The sequence below is a fragment of the Lithobates pipiens genome, unplaced genomic scaffold (genome assembly GCF_037356315.1).
Source record: "Lithobates pipiens isolate NorthernLeopardFrog02 unplaced genomic scaffold, aLitPip1_a1.2 Scaffold_28, whole genome shotgun sequence".
In the NCBI taxonomy this organism is placed as follows: Eukaryota; Metazoa; Chordata; class Amphibia; order Anura; family Ranidae; genus Lithobates; species Lithobates pipiens.
The window spans coordinates 124,688,068-124,712,170 of NW_027507789.1; the positions used below are offsets into that span (position 1 = coordinate 124,688,068).

The following is a 24,103-nucleotide window of genomic DNA, read 5'->3' on the forward strand; positions in this document are numbered from 1 at the left end:
ATGCATAGCCTGTGGCCCTGTCACAGCACTTATAGAGCTTGACCCCGTATCTGGTACGCTTGTTGGGAATGTACTGTTTGAATGACAAGCGACCAGTAAACTTAACCAGGGACTCATCAACGCAGACAACTTGATGGGGAGTAAACAAATCTGCAAAACGTTGGTTGAAGTGGTTTATGAGGGGCCGAATTTTGTAGAGCCGATCGTATTCAGGGTCTCCACGTGGACGACAAAGTTCATTGTCACTGAAGTGCATGAACCGCAAGATCTGCTCGTATCGTTTCCTGGACATGGAGTTAGAGAACACGGGCATGTGGTCAGCCGGATGCGTGGACCAATAAGCCCGCATCCGCATGAATTTGTGTGTGCCCATGTTGAGGGAAAGGCCCAGAAACGTCTTAAATTCGGAAACCGTAACTGGTTTCCAATCTCTGGCAAGAGACGGCAACTGGGGATTAGCGGCGATGTGTTGACCAGCATATAAATTGGTTTGGTCCACAATAGATCTATAGAGATCTTCCGTGAAATACAGAGAATAAAAATCGAGTGGCGTAAAATCATCTGTATCCACCTGAATACCGGGTTGGGCAGTGAATGGGGGAAGTACTGGTGCTGCAGAAGTGGTGGGCACCCAATCAGGATTGGCGAATTCTGCAGGAAGGGCACTATGGGAACGACGGGCCTGTCTTCGTCTTCTTGGTGGCAGCGGGACACTACTTGTGCTTGCCACCTCGCCAGCTTGAACTGCACTTATGGGACTCGCCACATCACCACGTGATACTGCAGTGCTGGATGTACGTCCAGGGTGTACTAGGCCGCTGGTGCTTGCCAGTTCACCAAAAGGATGAGCGGCGCTAGTACTGGCTCTATACTCCATACGAGGGACTTGTGGTTCCTGCACCTCAACAACATCAGAAAATCGGGGTCGGCTACGCCTGACGTTAGCAGGGACCTCTTCTTCGTCGTCAGAGCTATCTGACATGGAGGCGCTGTCCTCTACAGGTTCGTATTCTGAGCCTGATTCTGACAGATCAGTGTCTTCCTCTTCACTATCTGTCATGCTCAGAAACGTGTATGCCTCTTCACTAGTGTACCTTCGCTTTGCCATTTTGGGCTCTAAATTTAGGGGTACAGTAGTGAGACTCACAGGTAAAAAAGCACCTAGCCTGTCAGCGACTGTATAAAACGCTACAAAAAAAACTGTTAGCGATCGCAGGGATCAGGCCTGACTCTGCGAACGCTGCAGTTATGTGTGTTGTGTTTTGTAAGTGACAGTGATCGATCGATACTGCACTTGGGTGGGCTGGGCTGGGCTGGGCAGAGGGGCAAAACGCAGGTGCTAGCAGGTATCTGGATTGATCCTGCTAACAATGCGTTTTTTTAGAACCCTAAATTGCTGGGCACGCTAGTATAGATCTGATTAGATCAGATATTGATCTGTTCGGCTACTATACCACTAAGGGAGGTGTATGCTTTGCGTGTGTGTCTTAGCGGTACTGGCACTAACCTAGCACTGCCTGGGGCGACGCAGACCCTTTCTGACCCTAAAACCAAATTTATATCACCCTCCGGGTGATCAGGGGGTTAAACCTTTATTAGGTAATAAATGGCGGGTGCCCTGACGCTATAAAAAGCGAGCTACCTAACCAGCGTCACCCGTAACACTTATACGGTGATCACTGGTGAAAGGGTTAACTAAGGGCAATCAGGGGTTAAAACCTTTATTGGGTATTTATATGGGGGTACCTGAAGCTTTATAAAAACCTGACGGGGAACCTAAATAACTAAATAACTAACTGGCTAACCAGCGTCACCAGTGACACTTATGCAGCGATCGCTGGTGAAAGGGTTAACTCTAGGGGCAATCAAAGGGTTAAAACCTTTATTAGGTTATATATCAGGGTACCTAACGCTATAAAAACCTGGCGTTTCCGTAAAAGATATCCGTCATGGTAATGTTGCTGGTGATAGTAAGAACGAACCACCATTGGAAGCTGGTCAATTCACTGCACAGGTCATTATCCTGAAACACCCAGGTCAGATCAGTGCTGGCTATGCACCTGTGCTGGATTGCCATACTGCTCACAAGTCCCTGAAATCTGGTGATGCTGCCATCGTTGATATGGTCCCTGGCAAGCCCATGTGTGGGGAGAGCTTCTCTAACTATGCTCCCCTTGGTCACTTTGCTGTGCAGGACATGAGGCAGACTGTTGCTGTTGGTGTCATCAAGGCTGGCGAAAAGAAGGCAGCAGGTACTGGCAAGGTCACAAAGTCTGCTCAGAAAGCCCAAAAAATGAAATGAATATTTCAAAAATCCAGCACCACCTCAGTCTTAACAAGCGGTGGAAGATCAGTCTCAGAACTGTTTGTCTCAATTGGCCATTTAAGTTTAAAAGTAAAAGACTGGCTAATGATAACAGTGCATCGTAAAAGCTTCAGAAGGAAAGGAACATTTTGTAGACCTTTGTGGCAGTTTTAAGTTATTAGTGTTTTTAAATCAGTAATTTTTAAGTGGGAACAACTTGACCAAAAACCTGTCACCAATTTTTTTGAGACCATTAAACAAAGTTAATGAGAAAAAAAAATATTTTTTGAAACAAAATGGTCAGTTCTTTCAGCTAATGATGGGACTTCAACTTTTTTTTTACTACTATTTATACTTTTTAAAATATTAAGCTTTTTAACACTTCATAGTTACTCCAGCCACTCCAAACACACAACAGTTACTCAAGCCACTCCACCCAGTTACTCCGCCCTCTCCAGTAGGTGGAGGCAAGAACACTTCACACAATTTCTCCAGAAATTGTAGCTTTGCTAGTTATTATTATAGCCAAATTTACCACCCTAACTCCTCCCACAGCTTTTACACTACATAGAAACGTGCCGATTGTTCCTGATTGGTGGGCTATTACTTTGTGGATCGTTTCCCGAATGGCTCACGAAATATCGTTTTTGCGGCAAAATTGGTCTCATAGGAATGAATGGCGAAATGTTCAAAACTAGAGTAGGAGGTGACAAAAGCTGACAACCCCATAATCAGCCAAAACTTTATGACCACCCCATGAAAAAAATAATAAAAAAATAATAATTTTTGAAAAAAATAAAAAATAAAAAAACTTTTGAAAAAAATAAATAATTTTTGAAAAAAAAAACATTCAGCTCTTTCAGCTAATGATGGGGCTTCTTCAACTTTTTTTACGACTATTTACACTTTTTAAAATATTAAGCTTTTTAACACTTTTCACAGTTACTCCAGCCCACTCAAGTTGTAGACTACTGTAGGTGGAGGGAAGAACACTTCATACAATTTCCGCAGAAATTGTAGATTTTCTAGTTTTAAATGTGTATTACGATTGTTTTTCATTCGTGTGCATATTAAGTGGGTTCGTTTATTATTGCACCAGTAGAAGAATGTAAGTTGTGTGTGTTTGTAATTTAAGCAATGCGCATTTAAGTATATTAGTACCTGTATTTTTTTTTTTTGTGTGGGTGAATAGCAATATATGCAAATTAGATGCATTTTTAACCGCATCCAATTCGCATAAAATGTTAATCGGACCGTCTTTTAATTGAGCCGGCTCATACATGTGCGAACGGCAGCGGTGCAGTTTTAAAAAGGGTCCTGTGCATTTTTGGGTCTGGTTCAGGTGCGATTTTAGGTAAAAACTGAATGAGGATTTGGAAGAGTTTAAGCCCCAGATCTTGCAGGTGGACTGATAAACAAGCTTTGGGGTACAAAAAGACAATAACAAATAAAAAGAGAGATGACTGTGCAGTCTGTTCCACACGTACCCGTCTGTCCGACGTACTTAGTCTGGCGGACTTCCCACCAGACTGTCCGTCGGACTTTCCCAACGGGCTACTTGCCCACACACGGCCCTTTTTCAGCGGACTAATACGGCGTACTACTCGCCCACACACGCGGAGGAAAGTCCACTCATTTCGAGCGCGTCTCCAGGTAGGCGGGGCCCGCGGAGACGTCGCTGGCCCCGCCGCCTGGTATGGACTTAAAGGGAACCCCAACGCCGAAAAAAATCGTCGTGGGGTCCCCCCAGGTCCACATCAGACCCGGCTACCCGGCCGGCCAGGAAAGGGGGGGGACGAGCGAGCGCCCCCCCCCCCCTCCTGAGCCGCACCAGGCCGCGTGCCCTCAACATGGGGAGTGCCTTGGGGAAGGGGGGGGCGCGCGGCCCCCCCCACCCCAAAGCACCTTGTCCCCATGTTGATGAGGACAAGGGCCTCTTCCCGACAACCCTGGCCGTTGGTTGTCGGGGTCTGCGGGCGGGGGGCTTATCGGAATCCGGGAGCCCCCTTTAATAAGGGGGCCCCGGATACCAGCCCCCCACCCTATGTGAATGAGTATGGGGTACAATGTACCCCTACCCATTCACCTGTAAAATAAAGTACAAAAAAAACACAACACACAAGATAAAATAGTTTATTGCACAGCTCCGGGGGTCTTCTCGCCAGACTCCTCCGCTATCTTCTTCTAGCTCTTTTACTAGCGGAGGAGCCCGGCTTTCTTCCTCACCGCCGCCCTCTTCTTCCGACTTGGGGGGTCTTGTGCCCCTCTTCGGTTCTTCTGCCAGGCCACCGCGCCTTCTTCTAGCTCTTTTACAGGCAGTGGCCCGGTCTTCTGTCGCCGCCGCCTTCCGTTCTTCTCTTCTTCTTCAGATGTTGCCTCGCCGAGTCCTCCGCTCACAATGACGGGGACCGGGCACGCGGCGACTTATATAGGGACAAGGGGCGGGGTCTTCGGTTGATGTCACATGGCGACAGTCCCAGCATCCTCCGGGACTGTGACATCATACGGGGGGCGGGGTCACCATGTGACATCCACCGAAGACCCCGCCCCTTGTCCCTATATAAGTCGCCGCGTGCCCGGTCCCCGTCATTGTGAAAGGACGAAAAGGAGAAGAAGGGAAGGCGGCGGTGACAGCGACAGAACACCGCCTGTAAAAGAGCTAGAAGGCGCGGTGGCCCGGCAGAAGAACTGAAGAGGGGGGACAAGACCCCCGAAGTCGGAAGAAGAGGGTGGCGGCGAGGAAGAAAGCTGGGCTCCTCCGCTAGCAAAAGAGCTAGAAGAAGATAGCGGAGGAGTCTGGCGAGAAGACCCCCGAAGACGGAAGACCACCGGAGCTGTGCAATAAACTATTTTATCTTGTGTGTTGTGTTTTTTTTGTACTTTATTTTACAGGTGAATGGGTATTATTAAAGGGGGCTCCCGGATTCCGATAAGCCCCCCGCCCGCAGACCCCGACAACCAACGGCCAGGGTTGTCGGGAAGAGGCCCTTGCCCTCATCAACATGGGGACAAGGTGCTTTGGGGTGGGGGGGGGCCACGCAGCCCCCCCTTCCCCAAGGCACCCCCCATGTTGAGGGCACGCGGCCTGATGCGGCTCAGGAGGGGGGGCCGCTCGCTCGTCCCCCCCTTTCCTGGCCAGCCAGGTAGCGTGCTCGGACAAGGGTCTGATGTGGACCTGGGGGGACCCCCACGCCGATTTTTTTTGGCGTTGGGGCTCCCCTTTAAGTCCATACCAGGCGACCCGCTCAAAATGAGCGGACTTTTCTCCGGGCGGGAAAAGTCCGCTCACTTCAAAAGTACGGCGGACTGGCATACACACGGCTGGATTGTCCGCTGAAATGCGAGTACGGCGGGAAGATTGGAGTGTAAAACTACTTTCTAAGTACGCCGTACTTTCGGGTCAAAAAAGTATGCCGGAGGCTACACACGGGGGGATTGTTTGGCGGACTTCAGTTTGACGGACTTTTCCATCCGCTTGTTTGATCGTGTGTACGCGGCATAAGAAGACTTCTGCCAAGGTGCTTTTGACACCATCCACATTCTGGACAATGGTATCAAGTAGTAGATTAGAGCTGATCCAGCAACATTTTCTTGAGACAACCATAGGGATCAGGCCCTTGTTATAGAAGTGTTCCGTAGCTGAGCATTAACCAAAGTGTCCTGCACACGTATACTGACAGGAGCTGCATATGAGAGAAGTCAAGAACTCTCCAACAGACCTTTCTTTAAGGTGTCTTAGGGTTGAAAAGCAGGTCTCGCCAGCACGAACAGTTCTAGAGTGAGCTTCCTTCTTTTTTTGCTGGGTCCTTAAAGGGATAGTTCACCTTCACCACAAAACTGCCTATGCAGATAAAGGGCATGTGTATATAAAAACAAACTGTGCAGCTTTGACTGAAGATGACCAAAGCCCTCACTATAGGTGTAGGCTATTTACATATCTTATGAAGCCTGACTAAAATACTCCCAGGATGTTGCCAAGTACTCCCAGGGCATTGCTAAGTGAGGCCTAGTCATCACTGCTCACCTTCACCATCAATGAGCTCTCAAATGCTGAGCTCAGAGCTACTGCATCAGGGGAGAGAAAGAGCATGTGAGGGGACTTGGATCGGAGAAAGAGCTTGCTCCTTTTTATGGTGGAGGTGAGCAGGGATGACTAGGCCTCACTTAGCAATGTCCTAGGAGTATTCCAGTCAGGCTTCATAAGGTATGTAAATGGCCTACACCTATCGTAAGAGTATTAGGCATCTTTAGTCAGAGCTACACAGTTCGTTTTAATCTACAAAGATCCCTTACCTGCATAGGCAGGTTTTTTTGTGAACTATCCTTTTAAAGACAGGTGTATGCTTCACTTTGCTGATATACATTGCTGAGCCTACAGTTAACGTAGACAACTTTTGTACAAATTCCTCTCTAAATGGGTACAAGACTAAAGAGCGCTTTGCGAGAGGTAGCAGCATATTGGGGCGTTTCAAATCTTCATCGAGAGGGTTGGAGCAGCAATTGCAATGGGAAAGGTTTTGTGACCTTAGTGGTTCTAAAGGACACAAGACTGGAAACAGCAATGATAGAAGAAACAGGCTGATCCTCTAGTTTTAGACTGGTGCACCCCACATTAATATGAGAAACATCCCCATCTGCTACCATTGATTAACCCAAGTCCATCCAAAGGGTGCTGGGTTTCAATACCTTCCCCGAATGGCCCCCCACAGCCTCTGGGTTCTCAAATCAACCCAGGAAGGGACCCATGCAGCAGCGCTGACCAGTAGACTCCTAGGCCAGGGGGCCATGTGTCTGGCGGTACAGGTAATGGCCCCCAGTGAGGGGAAACAGCACCCAAGCACATAAAACCTAGAGTCTCATCAGCTTCCCCCTCTGACACTTGGAGACTGAGGAGACTTGGGCAATAGAGTAGTCAACCCCAGAAGATGGATAGATCTATTTATTAGGGGGGAGAGGGGTAGTAGAAGACACAGACCCAGAGGGGAGGAGGAGAACCCCAGGGGGCAATAGTAAGGGAGGGTCAGAGCCACACAGCAAGGAATCATAATAGTGTCTTGATTATACACATTTGGCAATATTGATATGTTCTGTTTATGTGCATAATAGAACACTGTTGGTGCTCTTTTAATGTAAGTGGAATATCTTAGGAGGTTTTAAATAAAGTATATTTTAGTGGTATGCACCATTGACCCCATTTCTATTTGCATATGGCTGGATATATGGTTGTCAAGTTGAGGCGGAAAGAAGGTGGATCAAACCTGTGTGACCTTGAGATAGATCCATATAAGGAGGTGAGCAGCTAAGACTCACCCAACCATTATAGTGACAAGAGATACTTTGAACTGCTTATGTGTAATAATAAAATGTGAGCTTAAGAAATTTGGTCATCCATCATCTCCTTATATACAGCGAGCACTAGATATTGGTTTATTTTTGCACGTGCCCACAATGGATAGAGAGGAACAGGAGGACGTGAAGATACATCAAATGTGGTGGAGGTTCCTGTGAAGTCTTAGTAGCACATGTGTTCATGGCCTTGATGAAAATTGAGGCCCACTAAAAAGGTAGGTGAGCACATAAACTATATTACCAAAAGTATTGGGATGCCTGCCTTTACACACGTGAACTTTAATGGCGTTTTAGTCTGTAGGGTTCAATATTGAGTTTGCCCACCCTTTGCAGCTATAACAGCTTCAACTCTTCTGGGAAGGCTGTCCACAAGGTTTAGGAGTGTGTCTATGGGAATGCTTGACTATTCCAGAAGCTAATGTGTGAGGTCAGGCACTGATGTTGGATGAGAAGGCCTGGCTCGCCGTCTCCACTTTAGTTAATCCCAAAGGTGTTCTATTAGGTTGAGGTCAGGACTCTGTGCAGGCCAGTCAAGTTCCTCCACCCCAATCTGACTCCTTCCTGTTCCAACATGACTATGCACCAGTACAAAAAGCAAAGTCCAAACAACATGTCTGAGTGAGTTCAAAGGTAGAGGCACTTGACTGGTTTACACACGATATAACACCTTTGGGATGAATTGGAGTGGAGACTGAACCAGGCCTTCTCGTCCACATCAATGCCTGACCTCACAAATGCGCTTCTGGAAGAATGATCAAACATTCCCATAGACACACTCCTAAACCTTGTGGACGGCCTTCCCAGAAGAGTTGGAGCTGTTATAGCTGCAAAGAGTAGGCCAACTAAATATTGAACCCTACAGACTAAGACTGGGATGCCATTAAAGTTCATGTCTTTGTGTAAAGGCAGGCGCCCCAATACTTTTGGGAATATAGTGTATATTGTCTAGAATATAAGAAGCACTAGAAGATTTTAAAAGATTGTACACAATTTTGATATCGAGGAAGGATTTTGACATTGGGACAATTTTTGTTTTGTTCATGTTTTTTGTGCTACATTGTTTTTGAGTTTATAGGCGCACACACACAGTGTGGTGAAAAACACTATGGATGTCTAGCAGCAATTGTTTCTAGAGAGTTTTGTTTTAGGCCTCTTTCACACAGCCTTGTCTGTTTTGATGGACTCCGCTTTGCTCATCGTGGGTTCGATCCGTTAATCTCCGCTGAGCAGGTGGTTGCCAGTTCTGTCTTCTGCACGCTGCAGAAGATGGACCTATCAGAGCCCCGCTGTCCTCTACGGGCGATGGGATGAAAACGGATCTGCCTGTCAATTTTCATCAGATTCCATTTACCAAAATAAAATGAAAAATAGGGTCTCCGTCTATCTGGATTTAGCGGACTGGATGTCAGTGGCAATTAAAAAAAAAAAAAAAAAAAAAAAAACACACACACACACACACACACACACACACACACACACACACACACACTTTACATCTTTGGATAAAAGGCAGAAAAGGTATACAGAAGAAAGACAAACTTCAAATATTAAAAAAAGCAAGTTTATAATACAAATAAATTCTGTCCTGTAGGAAAATGATCACACAACACCTCCACAGTATTAACATATAAAAGAACCAAGTTAAACATTAACGTCAATTAATATTGAACTCCTAGGAAGCATTCATATTAAATCATGATGTATTTTTTATTTTTTTTCCCCAAGTTTTCTAGCCTAAAATGGAGTATAAATTTCCTGCTGCAAGCATCTTCCATCGTCTCTACCCTGATCTTTAAGCCCCGTTCACACCTATGCGAATTAGAAGTGGCTTACACCGCATCCAATTCGCAGGACATGTTAAAAAACATTCATTTGAATGCATCTGGTTCACATATGTGCGTTGCATTCGCACTGCGCATTGCACAAAAAAACATGTGCATTTTCTGGGTATTGTGGTGCGAATTACAACCCATTATCTTGTATGGGAACGCATCTGACTTGCAGATGCATTCCGTCCTGAACACAAATTCTCTCCTTCTACTCACTACACCTCCCCCCTCTCCCTGCTCACTGATCCGCAGCTAAAACGCAGAGGAACCTCTGAACAACTGATTTTTATCTTCGCAGTGAAACCGGAGCTTCAATTCGCAAGGCACATGTGTGAACTCGGGCTAAAAGCTGCAGATCTTGACAGCATTTCTGATAGGAAAATGATACAGAACCCCACTGTATTTTGTCATGCCTTTGTTTTTGATGAACCATAAACAGACATGAAACAAGGCAAGTAGCTGTGGTAGCCAATTAAAAAATGGAAGAAGACCCTGTCCCAGTAATACAAAAAATTCCAATAGGATGGAGCACAGGCGATTCATATAATAAATTCTATTCAGATATTGCAAAAGGTGGGATAGAAAATCCAGCTGTACATTGGCAGTATCTGCCATTTGCCCTTCCGGTACCCCCACAAAAATGCAAATGTTCAGCGACTCAGTCCACTTGTTCCAATAGTAATCTGAAATTATAGATGACAAACATTCATCATGGCTATCCTTTGCATCCCATTATTGTGTCCCAATATTGTTTTATGTTGTACTCCCCAATGTTGGAGATGAAGTAATCATATTCTTTTAAAAACATGCTTGCAGTCAAACCTCAAGGTTAGGCAGTAACTTTTATAACAGGAATAATCAGATTTAAAGTGTAGAAAGCAAGGGCACACGCTGTTTTTGTAAACCAGTGTTTCTCAACCCATTTTAATTCAAGGAACCCTTTAGAATTGTACACAATCTCAGGGCACACCACTCTGAGGGTTCACTCACACCAGGGGGGTGCACCTTTTTACGCATTCCCCTGCACTGCATTTCTTTTTTATTTTTTTGTTTAACGGGGCACTCCATGTGTGTGAAACAGAAAAATTGTGCCAACGTGATTTTTAAAATTGTGCCGCACCAAAACACATGTTAGTACTGTACAATACTACCATAAATTAAGCAGAGACAAACACACGTGCATTTGCTAGATGTGTGGGGGTACTAGTAGGAATTAATGGCACCCACACATGATTGAAAAAGGAAGCACATGTTTGTGTGGAGTGGAAAAACGCACAACTTTACACGCATTACCACACTTCGCCTGGTGTGAGCCTGCCAGCACAAATCCCCACTTCCCCAAATCCCTCAACTTTCAGCACAAATATTCTCTCCCCCCCTTCCCCAACACAAAACCTCTTATCCAAAGCACAACTGTTACCCTTCCCTTATTGTGTCCCCAAATACAACCACCCAAACCCACCCCCCCGCCCAAAAGAAAAAACAAAACAAAAAAAACACACAACTTACAGGTGGCTTACATAAGTAGTAACAGCAGCGGAGAGAGCCGGGAGGAAGTGTGAGCTGTGCTCTCCTCTCCTACCCCCTCCTTCCTCCAGCTACTCTCCCGCCTCACTGTATACAGAAAATGAGACAGAACGATCATAGATTGGGACTGTCCAGGGTTGGATTACCACCCCCAACTCAAAATTTCTGCTACTAGGACAGGATCAGTCTGAGGAGGAGATGGGGCAGTAATCTAATTCTGTACAGTCCCATCTGAGAGCAATCCTGAGAGAAGGGAAACAGCAAACCCCCCCCCCCGGCTCTCCTCCTCTCTGCCACTGTCAGTACTCCTGTGGGCTACCCAGAAAACTGTGCAGGTGCCCAACGTGTCCTTAGCAAATTATATCATTGGCTGGTAGAAAACGTCACCTGACTAGGGTTTAAGGCCCCTTTCACACGGGGCTGTCTGTATTTAGCATCCGCTTGCTCAGTGCAGATCGCTCCGTTGATCCCCGCTGAGCCAGCAGATGACAAGTCCGTCTCTGCACTCTGTGCAGGGACGGTCCAGTCAGAGAGTCCGCTCTCCCCTCTGGGGGGGGGATTGGATCATTACGGACCACCTGTCCGTTTTCATCCGATACGATAGACAGATGGAAAATAGGGTTTTCATTAGTCTGGAATTTGAGAATCAGATCAGATGTCAGCCGACATGTCACCGCTGACATCCATCGCTTAATAGAGCTGTACGGAGCAATCGTTCAGATCCGCCTAAAAATGACAGGTGGCTCTGAACGGTCCACACATGAGAAAGGGGCCTAAGTCTAGGAAGAGATGGAGCTGAATTGAACACATTCTTACTACTGTGGTTTACATAAACGGTGTATGGCCCCACTTTCTACACCGAGTAGGGAAATCAACTCAGACAAGGTCTTATGGCGGACCTGCACCTGGTTACATTTATTGGAGCTGGCCGGGGAAACATACAGGAGGCATGTGAGCATAGTTGTCTTGAATAAGGAATAAGAGTTTGAATGAGACAAGATCTGCTTTGAAGAAAAGTCTACGATGTACACCTGCAATTGTCCAGAAATGGTCTCTGCCTGAAAACACATCACCGACGTCTAAAGGCGCGGGAAATTCTCCAGGCATTGGGCTCCTCATAGCGATTGTACAGGGGCTCCAGACGCTGCTGTTTCTTCTGTTTGCTGAGCTTGGTCGGGTCAGAGACTTTGAAGAAAGCTGGAGCAAACTCCACTAGCCATCGGGGGTCTATAGTGGTCACTTCCCGCATGTATTCCTTGGTGGTTAAGACAAGCTCATGGTATACAACCCTATTAAAAAAAACAAAAAAAAAAAACACAACAATGAATCAAGAACCTTTACGCATCTATGTAAGGCAGAAAAACGTTGTAGATATTGTTATTCAATTAATGATTCCATTACAACTCGTTATGCCCATATTAGTTCAATCGATTTAGAATTTTTTTTAATAAAAAGTAACTGTACAGTCTCCTTCCCCTGAGAAAGAATTCAAATACGCATTGGGAGTGTCCCTCATGCACACTATGTTCAGAGGTATGATCAAATGCACTCCCTTTTTAAAATTGGCGCTCATTTAAAATGTATGCTCATTGCTTCTAATTTCCTATAACAGAGGCGGACAGAGCAGTTTCTGGTCTTTGTCTGCCTCTCAGACACCGAACTAGAACCTTCAAGGCCCCCAGGTCCTTTCCATTGGTCCCGGGGCCCAAGCCACTAGGTCCAAGGCTCTTTATTATGGTCCCGCACCTGGCCCTTTTCCTTTAGTCTTGGGGCCCTCCCGTGGTGGCAGAACGCCATGGCCTGATCGCAAGTGTGACCTTTGTGACCCTGGTAGTTCCACCATTTGGTTAATCGTGTCTAGTCACCAAGGATCTTCTAGCAATGAAAGCTTAATTGTTAGAAGATCCCTGGTGACTAGACATGATTGGATAAAGAATGGATGGCTACACACCACAGTAGCGATGAATCTCTATTGTAAAATCCGTAACATGAACAACACCACAGGACAGGCAAACAGGTAGACGCATTTCACACAGCTTCGCTAGACACAATTAACCCTTTCATTGCTGGCAAATGAGATCGCAGTTGGATGTGCATGATTAACCATTTCAGATCTGTGTTGGAAGCATATTAACCACTTGCTGTCTGCCCACCGTCAAATGACAACAGGGTGGTGCGGCTCTCCTTCTGGGCTAGAACAAGACAAGTGACACTCCGTGACACACACTCAGCGGTTCAACATCCTGCCGCCCATCTTGGTACCCCCTGCACTCGGCCGCAGTAAGCGAGCAGCAGACATCTTGTTACACCCAGCACATATAGTTCAGGCTGGGTGTAACAAGATGTCTGCTGCTGCTACCCATAAGTGCCACCAGTCAGTGCCCGCCCATCAGTCAGTGCTGCATATCAGTGCCACCTAATGTGTATTGTGCTTTGAAAACTGTCACGCGACATATATAAAAAAAAAAAAAAAAGTATAGGTATCGGCGAGTAGTTGGAATAAAAAAAATATTGGTACTTATACTCGGTCTTAAAAAAAAGTGTCATCGGGACAACCCTAGTTTCTACCTTGCAAGGAAAAGCAGGAAAAAGGTTTCCCTTTAAAACCTATGGGACTATTTACACCACTGCACTGTGGGTGCGGTAGGTTTTGAAAAGTCCTGCATGCTGCATCTTTGGTGTGGTTTTGAAAACGTAGCTTCCCATTGAAATTGATGGAAATTGCAGCAAAATCGTGGTTAAAAACACACACCCATGATTTGGGCTTTTGAGTCAAATGTTCATGCGGCCCAAAAACACACCAGAAACACAGGGAAACGCATCTGACACAGCAAATGAGATCGCAGTTGGATGTGCATGATTAACCATTTCAGATCTGTGTTGGAAGCATATTAACCACTTGCTGTCTGCCCACCGTCAAATGACAACAGGGTGGTGCGGCTCTCCTTCTGGGCTAGAACAAGACAAGTGACACTCCGTGACACACACTCAGCGGTTCAACATCCTGCCGCCCATCTTGGTACCCCCTGCACTCGGCCGCAGTAAGCGAGCAGCAGACATCTTGTTACACCCAGCACATATAGTTCAGGCTGGGTGTAACAAGATGTCTGCTGCTGCTACCCATAAGTGCCACCAGTCAGTGCCCGCCCATCAGTCAGTGCTGCATATCAGTGCCACCTAATGTGTATTGTGCTTTGAAAACTGTCACGCGACATATATAAAAAAAAAAAAAAAAAGTATAGGTATCGGCGAGTAGTTGGAATAAAAAAAATATTGGTACTTATACTCGGTCTTAAAAAAAAGTGTCATCGGGACAACCCTAGTTTCTACCTTGCAAGGAAAAGCAGGAAAAAGGTTTCCCTTTAAAACCTATGGGACTATTTACACCACTGCACTGTGGGTGCGGTAGGTTTTGAAAAGTCCTGCATGCTGCATCTTTGGTGTGGTTTTGAAAACGTAGCTTCCCATTGAAATTGATGGAAATTGCAGCAAAATCGTGGTTAAAAACACACACCCACGATTTGGGCTTTTGAGTCAAATGTTCATGCGGCCCAAAAACACACCAGAAACACAGGGAAACGTATCTGACACAGCAAAATCGTGCTTTTGCTACAGAGCAGTGTGAAAGGGGCCTCGTTGTTTGTAATAACTGAACTCTAAAACAATTTACAGAATACCATTTATAAAATTGTAATTATGAAATTAGCATATATTTATTATCGATTATGATTTACAATTAAAGTTACACCTTGACATCTATTGGAGTATAAAGAAAACTGTACTGATCCAATTACCAAAGAAAACCAAAAATCTACCCTTGAAGCTTTCTTACCACTCTGGCTGTCTGTTGAATAGAGCACTGGATGGGTGAATATAGACCACTTGCTGGTCTATGAGAGTCCTATAGCCTTCTTGAGGGTCCTTCTTGGCTGCATTTCGGAAGAAACCACTGCATATAGCTTTCTGTACTCTTACGGTCGCTTTACCACAGGACACGACATCCAGTTTATGTCTGTAAAATGATATCAACAGAAAATCAATGCAAATATATCCGCAGCTGAATTCTACAGAGAAATCACACCAGATGATGGAGGTTTATATTGCACTATGCATTATGGTTAAGAGCAACAATTTTCAAGGATCAGAATATCATTACATTTTAACTGAAACAGATTGAACATCTTGAAATAAGAAACATATAAAAAGAGACGGCAGTGAAAGTTTTGAAAAAAAAAATTGTTCACACTATAAAAATTTACATTCCAGGCAAAGTATACAACTACAGAACACTGGTACTAAGAAGTATACGTGGGAGCCATTGCTGTCCTCCTCCTGAATATAATGGAAAGGCTGCTACATAACCAACTGGTCTCCATATTTCCCAAGTCACTAAACTGGAATAAGAATGCAGATTGTTGTCAAAAGTCCTTATCTGCATACTTGTTCTAAATCTTGTGGGTGACTCTGAAAGTATTGAAGTCAGTGGGGTAATAAGTGGGGTAACAAGCCAAGTAACCTTTTCAAAAGACGAGCTCAGCAATGGAAGCTTGCAATATTTTACTAGAAGGTTTCCTCTAAAACTTAAACTGCATGCATGAAGAACAGATTTGCTAACCAGGGCTTTTTTTTTTGTTAACCCAGGCATAACTAAAGCTTACCAAGCGGTTTTGTCTTTTTACCAGTTATCTGGTGTCTTGTTAGCACCATTACCTGGTGTCTTGTTAGCTCCAGTGTAAGGTCACCTTACAGATTTTCTGTAAAGATGAACTTACACTTTCAAGTTGTATTATTTTTTTATCACCATCTACAGTGGATATAAAAATTGTGCACACCCCTGTTAAAATGTCAGGTTTCTGTGATGTAAGAAAAAAAAAAAAAAAAACACGAGACAGAGACAAAGATAAAAATAAAAAAATAAAATAAATGTGGTTGCGCAAGTGTGTACACCCTCTTATAACTGGGGATGTAGCCGTGTTCAGAATTAAGCAATCACATTCCATCTCATGTTAAATAGTAGTCAGTACACACCTGCCATCATTTAAAGTGCCTCTGATTAACCCCAAATAAAGTTCAGCTGTTCTAGTAGGTCTTTCCAAACATTTTCTCTTAGTCACATCCTAGAGCAAAAGCCATGATCCGCAGAGAGCTTCCAAAGCATCAGAGGGTTCACATTGTTAAAAGGTATCAGTCAGGAGAAGGGTACAGAGGCGATTCAGTTCGCATTGTGCGCTATACAAGTATTTCATTCATTCATTCATTCACAAAAGGAATTTCCAAGGCATTAGATATACCATGGAAGGCAGTGAAGACAGTCATCATTAAGTGGAGAAAATATGGCACAACAGTCACATTACCAAGAACTGGACAAAATCGATGAAAAGAAGAGAAGAAAACTGGTCAGGGAGACTGCCAAGAGGCCTACACCAACCTTAAATATCTGGCATGTACTGGCTGTGTGACAACAATCTCCTGTATTTTTCATATGTCTGGGCTATGGGGTAGAGTGGCAAGACGGAAGCCTTTTCTTATGAAGAAAAACATCCAAGCCCAGCTAAATTTTGCAAAAAACACATCTGAAATCCCCCAAAAGCATGTGGGAAAATGTTATAGTCTGATGAAACAAAGATTGAACTTTTGGCCAAAATTCCAAAAGATATGGTTGGTGCAAAAACTACACTGCACATCACCAAAAGAACACCATACCTACTTTGAAGCATGGTGGTGGCAGCATCATGCTTTGGAGTCGTTTTTCTTCAGCTGGAACAGGGGCCTTAGTCAAGGTAGAGGGAATTATGAACAATTCCAAATACCAGTCAATATTGACACAAAACCTTCAGGCTTCTGCTAGAAAACCGAACATGAAAAGGAATGCCATCTTTCAGCAGGACAACGATCCAGCGCATACATCTAAATCAAAAAAGGAACAGCATCTCCAGAAGAAGATTAAAACCTTTTGGAATGGCCCAGCCAGAGTCCAGACCTGAATCCCACTGAAAATCTGTGGGATGATCTGAAGAGGGCTGTGCACAGGAGATGCCCTTTGCAATCTGACAGATTTGGAATGTTTTTACAAAGAAGAGTGGGCAAATATTGCCAGGTCAAGATGTGCCAGGCTGATAGACTCATACCAAAATGACTGCGTGCTGTAATAAAATCAAAAGGTGCTTCAACAAAGTATTAGTTGAAGGTATGCACACTTTTTGCACTGAGTTATATTGTTTATAGGTCACATTAAAGATGGAAAAAGTTCTGAAATTATTTATCTTTGCCTCATTTTTTACATCACAGAAACCTGACATTGTAACAGGAGGTTTCCAAACCTGAACAGGCCTTCCATCCCCCAACAGCATGGTTTGGATGATATTAAACCTTCAACACCAATGGCTACCAGTGTGGTATCCTTTACTTCTTATTCATTTAAATCTCTACCACTTCAATACAGGGCACTTAACCCCCTTCCTGCCCAATTTTCAGCACTGTTGCACTTTGAACAATTGCGTGATCATGCAACATTGCACTTAAACAAAAGGTTTATCACTTTTTCCCCACATATAGCTTTTTTTGGTAGCATTTCATCACCACTGAGGTTTTTTTTTTCCACTACAAATAAAATAAAAAAAAAGACAGAAACAAAGAAAATTATTTTCTTTTCATTTTCTGTTATAAAACTTTGTAAATAAGTTTTCTCCTTCACTGATGAGGTAGCACTGATGGGCACTCAGGCGACACTGGTGGACCCTGATTGGCATTTTTAATGGGCACTGATTGGCATCCCTGGTGGGCTCTAGTGGGCAACCTCAATGGGTCTGCATTGATAATCAATGCGCGGAATATCAGAGCACACCCCCCGACAGGAGACCAAACAATCTGCTCTACTCATATCTTGACAGTGCGAATAGAGGAAAAGCCGATAAACAGCACTTCCTGGTTACCATGTGATGAGCTGTGATTGGACACAACTGATCACATGGTAAAGAGTCATAGGCTTCCTACAAAGGTTGGAGATGCGGTGTGTCAAACTGACGCCATCGATCGACACGGGTGTGCGCTAGCGGCCTATCCTGCTGGACATCATATGACAGGAAATGCAACCACTTTCCGGCTGTCATTCTGCTATATTGCAGGCAGGACGAGGTTGAGGACAATAAACAGTATTGTGTTATTCATTGTTTAACCACTTAACAGCCGGCCCATAGCCGAATGACGGCTACAGGGCGGTTGCTTAACTCTGGGAGGACGTACTATGACGTCCTCCCAGAATTCTGCCCTGGGGCACACACCTGAGAGCATCCGTGACTGCCGGGTCCACAGGACCCGGCGCATCACGGATCACGGTAAATCGCTAATTGCGGCCGTTTACCACGTGATCACTCCATAAACTGATGGAGCGATCACTTGTAAACAAACCGGCATCATGTCATGATGCCGGTTCCTCCCTCCCCTCTCTGTACCAATCGGTATAGTGGAGGTGAGAGATCTGTGACAGCAGAGCTGTGGGCTGGATCTGTAGTGCCCACAGCGCTGCTCTCTGAAATTAACCCTGCAATACAAAGCCACATTCGGTGATACCCTGCAATACCCAGCCATGCTCGGTGATACCCTGCAATACCCAGCCATGCTCGGTGATAACCTGCAATACCCAGCCATGCTCGGTGATACCCTGCAATACCCAGCCATGCTCGGTGATACCCTGCAATACCCAGCCATGCTCGGCTGTACCCTGCAATACCCAGCCATGCTCGGCTGTACTAATAAAATAAAAAATTGCTGCGTGCCTGACGTTTGCCAAAAAGCACTTTGGCAAATCACAATGCTACTGGAAAAATGTTTTGTGGACTGATTAAGCAAAAGTTAAATTGTTCAGGAAGAACATCAAAACATTATCCCAAGTGTGAAGTATAGTGTATTTGGGCTTGCTTCACTGCCTCAGGACCTGGAGCACTTGCTATCAAAATCGAGGGGAAAATGAATTCGCAGGTTTTGGGTGATGTAGCAGGACAATGCCCTTATGCATCACAGTAAATCCACCATAGACTATCTTCAGAAAAAGAGAATGCACCTTTTGAAATGGTCTAGTCAGAGCCCAGATCTTAACCACTTGCTTACTGGGCACTTAAGCACCCTTCCTGCCCAGACCAATTTTCAGCTTTCGGCGCTCTCACACTTTGAATAACAGTTACTCAGTCATGCAACACTGTACCCAAATGAATTTTTTGTCCTTTTTTTCCCACAAATAGAGCTTTACATACAAAATTGTCATTGTAATAGGTTATTTCTCTCACATGGCATGTGTATACCACAAATGACACCCCCCAAAAAATTCTGCCACTCCTCCTGAGTATTACAATACCACATGTGTGGGACTTTTTCACAGCCTGGCCACATAGAGAGGCCCAACATGCAGGTAGCGCCAGCATGTGTTCTAGGAACATAAATTACACATCTAACTTGTTGACTATTTATTACACTTTTGAAGCACCAGGACAATGACACGTGACACGTGGCACTGACAACAGGTGGCACTGGGGGCAGGTAGCACTGGGGGCAGGTAGCACTGGGGAGGATGGATGGCACTGCTGGGGGAGGATGGATGGCACTTTTTTTTTTTTTACTTTTACAAAGGAAAGCAGAACGGCTGCCGCTGCAGCCGTTCATCTCTCCCCTCAGACGCTGTCTGTGTGAGGAGGGAGAGCGGCGCTGAGAGATGATCTCATATGTTTACATATGAGATCATCTCCCATTGGACACGCCGATCGCGCTGTAGACGGCAGCTGTGATTGGCCATTTACAGCGATCTGTGTTTGCCTGTCCCCGGGGGACACAGCGAACACAGAACTTCCGCGATGTGCGCCCGCGGCGGCGCGCATTGCGGAAGTAAACATTAGGACGTCCAGGGACGGCCTCCCGGACGAACGCGCCTGCCCTACGGCCGTCATTCGGCTATAGGGCGGGCGCAAGGTGGTTAAGACCTGCTGCACTGAGCGTCATTGCTGAGAAGCATAGTAAGCAAACACCATGTATGTTTAGGCTTTCACACCCTCTAGTGGTAAAAGATAGGCAAGACAACAACATCTAACCATAGGAAGAAATCCATAATTGAACCATATATGTTCCTAGGATTATCTTCACTTAAATTTCCAGCCACAGGATACTGCTGGAGACAAGACAGACCCAATCTTCACTCATCACGGCGGGCCAAGACAGACCTTCAGGAACTCGGTCCCCTTTTATGGGGTCCTCTTTCCTGGACCTGTATAGTACCCTGCCAGAAAACTTTTGGTATTCAGTTGAAAGACCAAAGTGCTGGAATCCCAGGGTCCAGCTCTTCAAGAGAAGCATCACAGGCATAACCTAGTTGTTCTTCCCGGGTACTATCCACCTTGGCCTTTTCTTGGCACCTTGAATGGATCCGGGTTGCATAACTCCTTGACTCAGTAATGGAACGGTAGCAGAGCTTTCTTTAGCACTTCTTTACCTGTGACCAATACATTAGACACTGGCGGAAAAAAAAAAAGGAGGTACTCCCTGTATGGGAGGGGTTCTATAAAGGGAGACTTCCTGTCTTGGGTGTGCCAGTGTCCATCACCTGAAGGTGGCCTATAACCCACAAAGTAATTACTATGGCTGCTCTGTGTCCCGTGATGCATGATAAAGAAAAAGAATGTACAAGTACCTTTTGAGATGGTCCAGTCAGAGCCCAGACCTTAACCCTACTACTCTAACATTTTCAGAATAAAAAAGTGACTTTACATCCAATTTAAAGGCAGCAACGGGTGTTATAATATCATATTCTTACACCTGAATCTGGAAAGTATTCACAGCGCTTCACTTTTTCCACATTTTGTTATATTACAGCCTTATTCCAAAATGGAATAAATTCATTATTTTGCTCAAAATTCTACAAGCAATATCCCATAATAACAATGTGAAAGAAATGTGCTTGAAACCTTTGCAAATGTATATAAAAAAAAACCCTAAGGCCCCTTTCACACTGACGTCCCATTCAGGCCCGCCTGTCAGTTTTTCAGGCGGACCTGAACGGGTGCTCCATAGAGCTCTATGGAGTGTCGGATGTCAGCGGTGACATGTCCGCTGACATCCGACCCGCTCCGAAAAAGTGTAACGGAGGAAAAAGCTATTTTTCCATCTGTCTGCGGATCGGATCGGGTGACGACGGGCACTGCGGTCCGTCGTCATCCGATCTCCCATAGGGGAGAGCGGCGCTGTGACAGGTCCGTCCCTGCGCAGTATGCAGAGATGGACCTGTCATCTCCCTGCTCAGCGGGGATTGGCGGAGTGATCCCCGCTGAGCAAACGGATATCCACGGGGCGGATAAGAACTGATCCGCCCCGTGTGAAAGGACCCTAAGTATTCACAACCTTTGACATGATACTCAAAATTGAGCTCAGGTGCATGTTTCCACTGATCATCCTTGAGATGTCTCTAAAACTTAGAGTCCACCTGTGGTAAATTCAGTTGATTGGACATGATTTGGAAAGGCACACACCTGTCTATATAAGGTCCCACTGTTAACAGTGCATGTCAGAGCAAAAACCAAGCCAAGAAGTCCAAGGTATTGTCTGTAGACCTCAGACAGGATTGTATCCAGGCACAGATTTGGGGAAGGGAACAGACACATTTCTGCTGCATTGAAGGTCCCAATGAGCACAGTATCCTTCATAATCCATAAATGGAAGAGGTTTGGAACCACCCCCAGGCCTCTACCTAGAGCACCACCCGGCCAAACTGAGCGATCGGGGGAGAAGGGTCTTAGTCAGGGAGGCAACCAAGAACCCAATGGTCACTCCGACAGAGCTCCAGCGTTTCTCTGTGTAGAGAGGAGAACCTTCCAGAAAAACAACCATCCTTGAAGGACTCTGACCATGAGAAGCAAAAAAATTCTCTGGTTTGATGCAAAAAAAGATTGAACTCTTTGGCCTAGAAAACCAGGAAACCGCTCATCACCTGGCCAATTCCATCCCTACAGTGAAGCATGGCGGTGGCAGCATCATGCTGTGAGGATGTTTTTCAGCAGCAGGAACTGAGAGACTAGTCAGGATTGAGGGAAAGATGAATGCAGCAATGTACAGTGACATCCTTGAAGAAAACCTGCTCTGGGCCTCAGACTCGGGCAAAGGTCCATCTTCCAAGAGAACAACCCTAAACACACAGCCAGGATAACAAAGGAGTGGCTACAGGACACCTCTGTGAGTGACCATGAGTGGCCAAGCCAGAGCCCAGACTTGAAACCGATTGAACATCTCTGGAAAAAATGTCTGTGCACTGACACGCCCCATCCAACCTGATGGCACTTCAGTGAGGTCCTGCAAAGAAAGGGAGAAACGGACAAAAAAAATAGGTGTACCAAGCTTGTAGCATTGTAATCAAAGAGGCTGTAATTGGTGCAAAAGGTGCTTCAACAAGTAGTATTGAGAAAAGGCTGTAAATACTTATGTACATGAGATTTTTTGTTTTTTATTAAAATTGCAAATATTTCAAACAAACTTCTTTTCATATTGTTATTATGGGGTATGGTTTGTAAAATTTTGAGGAAAATAATGAATTTAATCCATTTTGGAATAAGGCTGTAACATAAAATGTGGAAAAAGTGAAGCGCTGTGAATACTTTCCAGATGCATTGTATGTACAATAATGCTATGTAATAGGATATGATGTAAAATAATGTTATGGTATATCATTTTATTATGTATAATAATTCCTACACTTGAAAAAATGATTCTCGTCACACGTCAGACTTTTTAATTGCCTCTACTTAACAAAAACATTGGTGTCACTCATTCATGTTTGAATTCAGTTAACATACCTGTCCATTATGCCCAACATTTGTTTGCGAATATCTTGAGAACGCCTCAGTGAACGAGCTTGAATAAAGTTCTCGTAGCACCATGGGTTGGAAAACTTGTTGTTCTTCCAAGAGTTGTACACAGCCAGCAATGTCAGGTGGTCGCCTTCTGTCTGGTGAAACTTTGCCTTCTTCTGGTCTGCAAGTGCTTGTTTGTCCTAGAAGTTAGAGGCCAACCATGAATCTGTTCTTGCAACTGGTACATATTTTAAACACATTGGAGCCTCTTTACATAAAAACTCACTTTTGCCAGCACAACTTGTCAGTAAAGCATGGCATTATTAGGTTTCAGTTGTGGAGCTATACGTGGATATTAATTCTGAAATATTTCTGTTCATCAAATGATTGTAATCAGCAGTAGGATTACTGTTCACAAAAGGACGGAGTATGAGGAAGAGGGCTAAGGTGGCGGCTGAACACCCCTTTAAGCCTTATGTTATACTAGTAAAAACACAATTGTATTAAAGCAGCTCATAACTTTCATATTCAGCATGGCTGAATCCAGCACTGTTGTGCAATAGCAGACCGAATGATCATTTGATCAATTTAGAAATCGTTTTAAAACAATAAAATGAACCTGTGGGCTACAGACCTTTAATGTGCGTCTAAACCCAACTTTTAATACATTGCTGCTTAACTGCTCTTAGATGTTGTGGCTGCTGTCGTTTTCTTTTTCTCTACCTGGTGATCTTGTAAATAACACTAGCCCTGGTTGGCTACACCATTGTACTAATCAACACTCTACAGAGAGCCATGATTGTCACCCAGGTTGCTCTCCTAATTCAGACTACAAAGAGGTTTTCTTCTCTTCATCACATGGGGAGGAGAACTGGTAGCTTACAGGAGACAGCTTGCAAGGCAGATAAGATTTGTGTTATCAGTTCAACTCACATGCAGTGACAAGGGCATTTCTGGCAAGACCAACTGCTCTTTGCAGTACTTTCTATAAAATGTCCTTAGTCCAAAAAAACAAAACAAAAAAAACAAAAAAAAAACCACAATTTCAGCAACCACATCTAAGAACTGGTAAGCTGCAAAACAATACTTATGTTTTATATATGCTTTATTTCAATACTTAAAGAGGAAGTAAACCCTAATGGGTTTACTTCCTCTTTCATTCCCTGCAAAGGTAAAGCATAACGGGCTACTATGCATCACATAGCAGTAGTCCATTATGTGTCACTTACCTGACACAGGAGCCAGCGATGTCACCGCTGTCCCCTGTAGTC

At 44.8% G+C, this 24,103-nt stretch overlaps 1 protein-coding gene across 1 annotated transcript in view; it reads right to left on the reverse strand.

Moving 5' to 3' along the window:
• Positions 1-9,199: 9,199 nt before the first annotated feature.
• The window catches only part of DHX8 (DEAH-box helicase 8), a 99,399-nt gene continuing 84,495 nt past the window's right edge, over positions 9,200-24,103 (reverse strand). Inside the window, exons 22-24 of the mRNA XM_077459581.1 lie at positions 22,836-23,032; positions 14,843-15,022; positions 9,200-12,299 (exon numbers count right to left, since the gene is read on the reverse strand). Of these exons, the coding sequence (XP_077315707.1) occupies positions 12,080-12,299; positions 14,843-15,022; positions 22,836-23,032 (597 nt within the window). The 3' untranslated portion in view covers positions 9,200-12,079. The remainder of the gene's footprint in view (positions 12,300-14,842; positions 15,023-22,835; positions 23,033-24,103) is intronic.